The sequence below is a fragment of the Rhodnius prolixus genome, unplaced genomic scaffold (assembly GCF_049639745.1).
Source record: "Rhodnius prolixus isolate KJV_2025 unplaced genomic scaffold, Rpr scaffold_17, whole genome shotgun sequence".
Taxonomy (NCBI): Eukaryota; Metazoa; Arthropoda; class Insecta; order Hemiptera; family Reduviidae; genus Rhodnius; species Rhodnius prolixus.
Genome location: NW_027411626.1, coordinates 861,659 through 873,704, shown reverse-complemented (window position 1 = coordinate 873,704; position 12,046 = coordinate 861,659). Strand labels below are relative to the sequence as shown.

Here is a 12,046-nt window from a genome sequence, read left to right as displayed (position 1 = left end):
ATATTTACAAAATTGTTTAAATATTTTTTTTTTATGATCAATTTTTTTAAAAACATTTTGATCATGCCAACAATTTTTTTTTTTTATATTCATAAAAGATTTTTTAAAAGAGTTAAATATATATATTTATATAATTTAATGGACAAAAAATGGTATTTATAAATAACGATCTGTTTTTATTTTTGAGCCACATATTTTAAGCCCAAACATTATTAATTATAATAATAATAATTAAAAAAAAAGAAGAATTAAATAATTAAAATGAGTCTTTCACTTAAAATTCGTTCGTATCAATAAAATAATAATAATAATATATTGAGTCAATTCGAATTGGCACATTTTTTCCTCTATCTCTATCTCTTTCTCTCTATTTTCTCAAAAAAAAATTTTTTTTCGCCCCCATCCTTTGAAAAAGAAACACATGTGCCATCACAGATCTCCCTGTTTAAATAAATTTACCTTCTAGCGTAAAAATCAATGGTACCAAAAAAAAAAAAAAAATATAACACAAAATTATTTTAAAATTAAAATTAAAAAAAAAGAAATAAGAAAAACGTATCTTCAAATTAATTTACGGCTAAGGCTAATATAGCCATATTTATGAACAAACAAACACATACTTTTCGTATACAAACAAATCTAGTGTTGTTTGTTCCTTTTCCTCTATTTAATATTTATTTTATTTTTTTGTTTTTGATATTTATTTATTAATTTATTTTTTTACCCAATTTTTCATTTAAAACGTAATGTTGTTGTTGTTGTTTCCATCTAATTGACTGTAGTTGTAGTAAAGCAAAACAATTATATGCACGTGGTTGACCACGTGTGCCCTGCTACTACGTTAACAGTTTGAAAAACATGATCGCCAATGATATATTAACAAACAGTACAAGCATTACCAATTGTTGCCTAGAGAACCATTCCTGTAAAAAAAAAAAAAAAAGATGAATAATTTTTAATATAGAAAAAATTAAGTAATAATAGTTTGTATTGTTGGTTTAGTGGGTTCGATTCCCCTGGTCTAGGCCTTGCATTTTATTTAATATAAGAAATTTGTAGTAAAGTATGTAAGGCTGTTATAGGCTAGACCCGCAATGCTAAGATGTATTGTTGGTTTAGTGGGTTCGATTCCCCTGGTCTAGGCCTTGGATTTTATTTAATGGTTAATATGAGAACTTTGTAGTAAAGTATGTAAGGCTGTTATAGGCTAGACACGCAATGCTAAGATGTATTGTTGGTTTAGTGGGTTCGATTCCCCTGGTCTAGGCCTTGGATTTTATTTAATATAAGAAATTTGTAGTAAAGTATGTAAGGCTGTTATAGGCTAGACCCGCAATGCTAAGATGTATTGTTGGTTTAGTGGGTTCGATTCCCCTGGTCTAGGCCTTGCATTTTATTTAATATAAGAAATTTGTAGTAAAGTATGTAAGGCTGTTATAGGCTAGACACGCAATGCTAAGATGTATTGTTGGTTTAGTGGGTTCGATTCCCCCGGTCTAGGCCTTGCATTTTATTTAATATTTAATATGAGAACTTTACAGTAAAGTATGTTTAGGTGGTTATATAATCTGGAACACCTACTTTGACATGTGGGCTAACTAGGTAGAGCAGAGGATTTGCTCTCAGCTTCTCAGCTTCATCTTGCATCCTGCGGACTTCTTCTCGCCTTGCGCTGCTCAGTACAGACACTTCCTCCCTGGACATGGATTCAGTAGCGGTTGGTAGTCCCTGTACATCAGGCAGGCTTTTCTTTCTTTGTAGTGGTGTGTTTACTGGAAGTGCCTGGAAATGAATAAATTGATTAAAGGTGAGGGGGGAAATAATTTAGTGAGAAACACACACACACACACACACACACACACACACCTCTCTCAAAACGCTTGAGATTTTAACTAAAATTCGGTTGCTTCAATGAAAGACTGAGATAGAGAGACAAAAGCAGCCCCCCCTTAACGGTTATTTAATTTATTTGCCTGAGTACTTAATAGTCTACGTTCATAGAAAGAACTTATTACAAAAATGTGAGAGCTTTAATTAAGTAGACGGTATGGGAAAGTTAAAAATCTAAGTAACAGTCAAACGACTTAGAGGGACCAGTTTAGTGTAGTGCTAACGAGTCGAAGATTTGCAGTTAGCGTAAAGGTATAGCTAACTTCTTATTGATCGAAAAAAAGATCAATAGTGAAGAATAAGAGCTTTCGCCCACAGTCTAAGAGCTTCCCTTAACACAAATCTAAGTAAATAAATCGAAAATAAAGTTTTTTAATCAGTAAATTTATGTGAAACATAAAATTTATGCTGAAAAGATGTTAGGTTTCAATTTTATGCTAGTTCTCACAGTAAGTACAGTCATTCGATAACTGTAGCTACCGTCTGAGTTGTCATTTTGGTCTAAGTAAGGATTCAAAATTGGAGAGGAATCAGTCAAATGAAAACAACAACTCGTCTTTTTGGCCAACGTTTCGACAAATATATTGTCTTCTTCAAAACCTGGATATTACAAATACAAAAATACAAACAATTTAGAGAATCAGTAACATAGAAAATCAGTAATATAAAAATAAAATAAATATATACTCGTAAAATAAAAAAGTAAAACACAATAAATTTCTTTAGTAGTAATCGCCTATTAATTTCCAATATGCGCCACGGTAGCCGAGCGGTTATAGGCTAGACCCGCAATGCTAAGATGTATTGTTGGTTTAGTGGGTTCCATTCCCGGTTCTAGGCCTTGGATTTTATTTAATGGTTAATATGAGAAATTTGCAGTAAAGTATGTTAGGCGGTTATAGGCTAGACCCGCAATGCTAAGATGTATTGTTGGTTTAGTGGGTTCGATTCCCCTGGTCTAAGCCTTGGATTTTATTTAATGCGGTTAATATGAGAACTTTATAGAAAAGTATGTTTGCTAGTCGCCTCCGTCCAATAATTTCTTTATTTTTACTTCTTTTTTTTAAATTTTTATATTACTGACTTTTTACTGATTTTATATGTTACTGATTCTCTAAATTGTATGTATTTTTGTATTTGTAATATCCAGGCCCTGAAGAGGACAATATATATTTGTCGAAACGTTGGCCAAAAAGACGAGTTGTTGTTTTTATTTGAACGGATTCCTCGCCAATTTTGAAACCTTACTTGAATAATTTACTGTCACGAGACCTATGTATGTATACATATATTCATTTTGATCTAAGTTAGATAATCTGAAGAAAATTCATGAGATAGAACATTTGTGGTGGACTTAACGATAAACTATCCTTGGAAAAACTTAAGATAAAAAAAAAAGAAGGAAATAACTGATCTAGTTTGGAGAAAATTTTAAAGATCCAAAAATTACAATAATGAGCGAAATTAAAACAGAATCTATTAGGAAAGCCATATTTTGTTTGTTTCCACTAAATATAACCTACTAAATATAACCTACCCACAGATGACAAAAGTGTCCCAGCTGTGAGACAGCAATCCCCCAATAAATCAATTTTCAGGCAATTTTTTAAGAACATGAGTTTTTATTGAGAAAACAAAACAAACAAAAAATACACATAATTTAAAGGTTATTAAAAGTTAGGTTAAAGGTTAAAAGTTTAAATTCTTTTTTGATAAATAATTTTTGTTTTTTAAAAAGTATAGATATACGTATTCTTTAAATTTCAAAAATAAATGGAAGTTGTTTTTTTTTTTGGCCATTCTGTAGAAGCTGCCAAACTCAGTCTGCCAGCTAAATGTATTGAAAACAAAATGTTATTTCCGAATTAAAATAGTCACTTTTACATTTCTGTTTCATGATGCCATTTTCATAGAGGACAAATGTTTCTGGCATGGCACGATAAAGGCCATGCTTAATAATTATGTAACATATAATCTTCTAATTGGAAAAAATATACATATGTGTTTGCCTAATGAAGTTTTTGAAACCATTTTCCGATTTTCCACATTTTTTCCGGAAAAGCTTTTCGAATTTTCCTTTTTTTTTTAATGTGAATCTTGATTCTCAGCGTAAGCAAAAAATATATGAATTAAAATTCTTCTGTCACAATTATGGAAGCAGTCTTTTATAGGTGAGAAACTTTCTTGGACGACGCACCAAAATTGCCTATAGAACTCGGAACTGTTGATAATATCCTGAAACCTATGTAGATTTTCGGTCTTAGGGTGGTGGGGTTCAGCTAAACCTACAAATATAAGGACTGTACTGGACATTCCAATCAAAACATATCTTTCGACAGATAGCTGACGCTCCTTTCTATGTCTTTAACCTTATTCTTCACCAAAACCTCAACATCCCATTCGTACAACCAACTCGCCAAGACGAAATATCGCTAGTTTCATACTGCTCTCTCTACTTGTTCTAATCCTCTCAGCAATTCCAATCAAAACTACTGCCGACAGATAGCTGACGCTCCTTTCTACGTCACTAACCTCACTCTTCACAAAGACCTCAACATTCCCTTTATAGAAAATAGACCAACTCGCCAAGACTAAATATCGCGAGTTCCGTACTGCTCTCTCTACTTGCTCTAATCCTCTCAGCAATTCCAATCAAAACTACTCCGACAGATTAGCTGACGCTCCTTTCTACGGTGACTAACCTAACTCTTCACAACGACCTCAACATTCCCTTCATGGACCAACTTGCCAAGACTAAATATCGCGAGTTCCGTACTGCTCTCTCTACTTGCTCTAATCCTCTCAGCAATTCCAATCAAAACTACTCGCGACAGATAGTTGACTGTCCTTTCTACGGTAACTAACCTCACTCTTCACAAATACCTCAACATCCCCCATTCCTATTGTTGCCAAGATGAAGTATAACTGCTCCCTCTAATTGCTCTAAATCCCTTCATAAAGTCGCTCGTCTCCTTTTATCATTTCTGACAATCCTCCACGCCGAATGAATCACCCAGTAATCCCGAGACTTCCTTGAGGACTGAAGATCATCATCATCATCATCATCATCATCATCATCATCGATTTCCTCTGTAGAGAGTGCTCTCACTAGTAGCGCTAGTAGTTTCTCTCCTCCAGCTCTTCACACCATCATATTTACTTACTGTAAATATATACTTATATGCAGATTGTAAATTACTAACTAAATTAACAAAAAAAATAAAATTACGTGTTAACTGTTTTTATGGATTGATAAATCCATTTTTATTCACAGATTTTTTTGTTCTGAAAAATTGATGACGTTATAAAATGAATTAAGTAAAATTCATAAAAGTGATATTTTCTATTTTCTGTATAGGTTTTTCTTTAAATTACTTCATGATTGCAATTACTAGATGATTGCAGTAGAAAGGTTGTCTAACTGAGGGCAAAGTAAGATTAGACTAACACTTCCCAAACTAAGAACTTGGCAAGCGTCTATAGTCTATACCACTAACGAAACGGAAAAAATAAATATTTCTATCGTGACAGATTAGGGAAAAGTTTTAATATAATAAGCTTTTCTCTTACTGTACGTTAAAGGAAGTAAAGTAATAGCCTTATTTTTCAGCCGAGCTTTTCTTAAAATTCCCAATGAGGGTGCCGTAGACAGAGATAATTTAATTTGGCAATTAAACGCAACTCTCCCAAAATTACCAAATAATTATTAAACCTTCTTGTTTGTAACAGATGTAAAAATTAATTTTTAGCCATTTTGTGTATGCTTGAAAACATCTAAAGCTCTTAATATTTGATTATTGCTTAGAAAAATCACTCGGAAAACGACTTATTTCCTCGATATTAAGAAAAATACTAGTTTTACTGCCTTGGCAATATTTTTAGTAGAAAGGGGATGAAAAAATACATAAAATTGACCTATCGCGTGCTCTTCTTTCTCTTTGATAACAAGTTAAAAAATATTGAAATATGGTTTAATAAATACCAGATTTTCGAAATGGCCTAGCACCTTTAATTTTGAAGATATCGAATAGCGATTTCCGGTTTCTTTCATAACTTTTTATACTCTTTAAAACTGTGTACATGAAAATGGGGGTCAACTGCAAACCCTCACTTTTGGACGCGCGTCAGCCGCGTATGCGGGTAGAAATCTAAAATCAAGTCACACATTCTGAAACTAGAGATGACGGGCAACAAATTTTTCCTCTACCATTTTTTGCTCAGATTAACCGTTGTAAGCATGAAATGCATTTGAGCCGTCTTACAATGAACACCCTGTATCAAGTGATAAGCACCATGAGCTTAAGGTATGTGTTAAGTTCAAATAAAAACTCTTTGGCAAAGGACAAAAAAAAAACCCTCCGTAAAAGCCGTTAGAGTGCAGTCGCATCTTTGATCGACTGACATATTGCTTTCATCAGGGGCATTTTGACAACAACATGTTGAATACTCACATAAATAATGTTGTACAGGGAATCTACCCCCTATAGTATAAGAACTCATAAGTATGGAGCGTATGATCGCAATAAGGACAAGGAAATCTTAATCTTGATAGGACAAAGAAGGAAACTAATTACCCTAACCCCGAGGAAAAGTTCATCCAATCGTATTTTCCTGGGTATTGTTTCAAATGAAAGTTACAGTTCTAGATATGTATGCAACTGCTACGCAGAATTTCAAGAAAATGGAGCAGGCCGTTTCCTGAATAAATAAATAAATAAAAAATTGGTTCAGTAAAATGGTAGTTCCGGAAGTCCAATTTAATAAGCCTAAACCTAATTATAGCGTCCTCTGTTGGCAACTAATTGAGAATCAAATAAGAAACTTCTTCAATTTTTAAGGTTTTTTTTTATTGAGACCCAGACCAATTTTGTAAAAACCACTTTTTTGGACCCAGGGGGACTGTAATGGGTAACCCTTCCATCTTCTATGGTAGGGGTAACTCTTATAGGAACCTCAAAATGGAAACAAAATTGAACAACTGCAAGAAAACAGTTGCTTCTCTAAGTAAGGAACTTAGAAAGTAAAAAATAATACAACCTCTTCAGGGCTAATTTACAATGTCACACACACAGACCGATCACACACAGGTCCATGAGCAGACAAGACAGAAGGCCCACCAACCCTTTAATGATGTAAAACAGTACATTGTAAATTGGCCCTGAAGATGACCTAGTCCATAGGTCGGAAAGCTCGGCATAATAAAGTTTATCATGACTGATACTGGCATTAATATTTTCATCCTATTAATATCTAACAATAAATCTAAAGAGTGGGGGGAATAAGGTAAGATAATGTGCGGCCGAGGTCTGAATTTGGTAAAGAAGTCCGTTGGCTTAAATATATACACCCACCCTACAGAGTGGGGAGATGTAACGAGAAGTCACCAATAAGGTGGCCGGCCCACATACCTCGATAGGCGGTGTGTTGATCCAGCTTTCGGAGGCACGCCTGGCCATCAAGGCCGGCGAGAACATCAAATCCTCTTCCTCTTCTTCATCGCCCGTCCAGAACATGGTGAACCCAAAGACAAAGTGGTGGAACACAATCACTGACTGACAGCAATGCAAGCCAATCACTTGCTAAACATTTAGAACCAAACTAAGAGTTTTTGAAGGAGTCTACCGTCTTAACCCCAACCCTCCCTTCCACCTTAAACTATCACCAAGATACGCCCCCCACCCACTATTGGAGCCGGACCAGATCCGAGTGTTTATATATAGATCTAGCGGATTCACTCGCCACTGCCTCATCTCTCATCCCTCATATTCACCAATAAATAGAAAACAATTTTTCTAAGGTCACCTTAAATTTTTGATGCGCGATTGAGTTTTAGAAAGGACCCCCTCCCAAAAAAAAACACCAAAAAACCCAAAATTGAAACTTTAAATTTCGATTTGGCCTCAACAAAGATCTTTGGTCAACAAGGATCTGTAAAATAGCGAATAAAAATTCCTTAACAAAAAATTACCACTTTACTGAACGAAAGATTAACTTTTGTAGACAATTTTTAGAAAATAGATCTCTAAAATTTTCAAAACCATTATTTTTACTGGTAAAGTTCTCCAAAAAAATTAAAAAAAATAAACACCTGAGGAAAACCAGCTTCTCTCAAAAATACTAATTCTGAATAAATACAATCCATATTACAACACAAAAGAAAAGAGTTAAATGCGTAATTACTATTTTTTCAAATTTAAGAAACGCAAACACCTGAGTTTAGGAGAAAATAGAGGTCAAACATTGTATAGTTTTAAAGAAGCCTAAATTTCAAATCTCAATATCTCGCTCCACATTCATCGAAATGTAATAAAAACATACACAATTGTAGAAAATATCAGTCCTCATATACGGGTAAAATATGAACTAAATCGATGCATTAGTTTAGGAGAAAATAGAGGTCAAACATTGTATAGTTTTAAAGAGCCTAAATTTCAAATCTCAATATCTCGCTCCACATTCATCGAAATGTAATAAAAACATACACAATTGTAGATAATATCAGTCCTCATATACGGGTAAAATTTGAACTAAATCGATGCATTAGTTTAGGAGAAAATAGAGGTCAAACTTTGTATACTTTTAAAGAAGCCTAAATTTCAAATCTCAATATCTCGCTCCACATTCATCGAAATGTAATAAAAACATACACAATTGTAGATAATATCAGTCCTCATATACGGGTAAAATTTGAACTAAATCGATGCATTAGTTTAGGAGAAAATAGAGGTCAAACTTTGTATACTTTTAAAGAAGCCTAGATTTCAAATCTCAATATCTCGCTCCACATTCATCGAAATGTAATAAAAACAATATGTAATAAAATAGAGGTCAAACTTTGTATAGTTTTAAAGAGCCTAAATTTCAAATCTCAATATCTCGCTCCACATTCATCGAAATGTAATAAAAACATACACAATTGTAGATAATATCAGTCCTCATATACGGGTAAAATTTGAACTAAATCGATGCATTAGTTTAGGAGAAAATAGAGGTCAAACTTTGTATACTTTTAAAGAAGCCTAGATTTCAAATCTCAATATCTCGCTCCACATTCATCGAAATGTAATAAAAACAATATGTAATAAAATAGAGGTCAAACTTTGTATAGTTTTAAAGAGCCTAAATTTCAAATCTCAATATCTCGCTCCACATTCATCGAAATGTAATAAAAACATACACAATTGTAGATAATATCAGTCCTCATATACGGGTAAAATTTGAACTAAATCGATGCATTAGTTTAGGAGAAAATAGAGGTCAAACTTTGTATACTTTTAAAGAAGCCTAAATTTCAAATCTCAATATCTCGCTCCACATTCATCAAAATGTAATAAAAACATACACAATTGTAGATAATATCAGTCCTCATATACGGGTAAAATTTGAACTAAATCGATGCATTAGTTTAGAAGAAAATAGAGGTCAAACATTGTATACTTTTAAAGAAGACTAAATTTCAAATCTCAATATCTCGCTCCACATTCATCGAAATGTAATAAAAACATACACAATTGTAGATAATATCAGTCCTCATATACGGGTAAAATATGAACTAAATCGATGCATTAGTTAAGAAGAAAATAGAGGTCAAACTTTGTATACTTTTAAAGAAGCCTAGATTTCAAATCTCAATATCTCGCTCCACATTCATCGAAATGTAATAAAAACAATATGTAATAAAATAGAGGTCAAACTTTGTATAGTTTTAAAGAGCCTAAATTTCAAATCTCAATATCTCGCTCCACATTCATCGAAATGTAATAAAAACAATATGTATTAAAATAGAGGTCAAACTTTGTATAGTTTTAAAGAGCCTAAATTTCAAATCTCAATATCTCGCTCCACATTCATCGAAATGTAATAAAAACATACACAATTGTAGATAATATCAGTCCTCATATACGGGTAAAATATGAACTAAATCGATGCATTAGTTAAGAAGAAAATAGAGGTCAAACTTTGTATACTTTTAAAGAAGCCTAGATTTCAAATCTCAATATCTCGCTCCACATTCATCGAAATGTAATAAAAACATACACAATTGTAGATAATATCACTCCTCATATACGGGTAAAATTTGAACTAAATCGATGCATTAGTTTAGGAGAAAATGGTGGTCAAACTTTGTATATTTTTTAAAGAAGCCTAAATTTCAAATCTCAATATCTCGCTCCACATTCATCGAAATGTAATAAAAACATACACAATGTAGATAATATCAGTCCTCATATACGGGTAAAATATGAACTAAATCGATGCATTAGTTAAGAAGAAAATAGAGGTCAAACTTTGTATACTTTTAAAGAAGCCTAGATTTCAAATCTCAATATCTCGCTCCACATTCATCGATATGTAATAAAAACAATATGTAATAAAATAGAGGTCAAACTTTGTATAGTTTTAAAGAGCCTAAATTTCAAATCTCAATATCTCGCTCCACATTCATCGAAATGTAATAAAAACAATATGTATTAAAATAGAGGTCAAACTTTCTATACTTTTAAAGAAGCCTAGATTTCAAATCTCAATATCTCGCTCCACATTCATCGAAATGTAATAAAAACAATATTTAATAAAATAGAGGTCAAACTTTGTATAGTTGAGCCTAAATTTCAAATCTCAATATCTCGCTCCACATTCATCGAAATGTAATAAAAACATACACAATTGTAGATAATATCACTCCTCATATACGGGTAAAATTTGAACTAAATTGATGCATTAGTTTAGGAGAAAATGGTGGTCAAACTTTGTATACTTTTAAAGAAGCCTAGATTTCAAATCTCAATATCTCGCTCCACATTCATCGATATGTAATAAAAACAATATGTAATAAAATAGAGGTCAAACTTTGTATAGTTTTAAAGAGCCTAAATTTCAAATCTCAATATCTCGCTCCACATTCATCGAAATGTAATAAAAACAATATGTATTAATATAGAGGTCAAACTTTCTATACTTTTAAAGAAGCCTAGATTTCAAATCTCAATATCTCGCTCCACATTCATCGAAATGTAATAAAAACATACACAATTGTAGATAATATCACTCCTCATATACGGGTAAAATTTGAACTAAATCGATGCATTAGTTTAGGAGAAAATGGTGGTCAAACTTTGTATACTTTTAAAGAAGCCTAAATTTCAAATCTCAATATCTCGCTCCACATTCATCGAAATGTAATAAAAACATACACAATGTAGATAATATCAGTCCTCATATACGGGTAAAATATGAACTAAATCGATGCATTAGTTAAGAAGAAAATAGAGGTCAAACTTTGTATACTTTTAAAGAAGCCTAGATTTCAAATCTCAATATCTCGCTCCACATTCATCGATATGTAATAAAAACAATATGTAATAAAATAGAGGTCAAACTTTGTATAGTTTTAAAGAGCCTAAATTTCAAATCTCAATATCTCGCTCCACATTCATCGAAATGTAATAAAAACAATATGTGTTAAAATAGAGGTCAAACTTTCTATACTTTTAAAGAAGCCTAGATTTCAAATCTCAATATCTCGCTCCACATTCATCGAAATGTAATAAAAACATACACAATTGTAGATAATATCAGTCCTCATATACGGGTAAAATATGAACTAAATCGCTGCATTAGTTTAGGAGAAAATAGAGGTCAAACTTTGTATACTTTTAAAGAAGCCTAGATTTCAAATCTCAATATCTCGCTCCACATTCATCGAAATGTAATAAAAACAATATGTAATAAAATAGAGGTCAAACTTTGTATAGTTTTAAAGAGCCTAAATTTCAAATCTCAATATCTCGCTCCACATTCATCGAAATGTAATAAAAACAATATGTATTAAAATAGAGGTCAAACTTTGTATACTTTTAAAGAAGCCTAGATTTCAAATCTCAATATCTCGCTCCACATTCATCGAAATGTAATAAAAACAATATGTAATAAAATAGAGGTCAAACTTTGTATAGTTTTAAAGAGCCTAAACTTCAAATCTCAATATCTCGCTCCACATTCATCGAAATGTAATAAAAACAATATGTATTAAAATAGAGGTCAAACTTTGTATAGTTTTAAAGAGCCTAAATTTCAAATCTTAATATCTCGCTCCACATTCATCGAAATGTAATAAAAACAATATGTATTAAAATAGAGGTCAAACTTTGTATAC

The 12,046-nt window shown here is 32.2% G+C and overlaps 1 protein-coding gene across 1 annotated transcript; it reads right to left on the bottom strand.

Moving 5' to 3' along the window:
• Window positions 1–231: 231 nt before the first annotated feature.
• Window positions 232–7,505, bottom strand: jp (junctophilin). The gene is made up of 3 exons (XM_074139039.1): window positions 7,299–7,505; window positions 1,582–1,782; window positions 232–923 (listed from the first exon to the last, which is right to left on the bottom strand). The coding sequence occupies exons 1-3, from the start codon at window positions 7,401–7,403 to the stop codon at window positions 837–839; spliced, it is 393 nt and encodes a 130-aa protein (XP_073995140.1). The 5' UTR covers window positions 7,404–7,505; the 3' UTR covers window positions 232–836.
• Window positions 7,506–12,046: the final 4,541 nt, after the last annotated feature.

Coding starts and splice junctions, on each gene's coding strand:
- jp (XM_074139039.1), bottom strand. CDS start 7,403: ATGTTCTGGACGGGCGATGAAGAAGAGGAAGAGGATTTGATGTTCTCG. Junction 1,783..7,298: donor TCAACACACCGCCTATCGAG/GTATGTGGGCCG, acceptor ATTCATTTCCAG/GCACTTCCAGTAAACACACC. Junction 924..1,581: donor TAGTTAGCCCACATGTCAAA/GTAGGTGTTCCA, acceptor TTTTTTTTACAG/GAATGGTTCTCTAGGCAACA.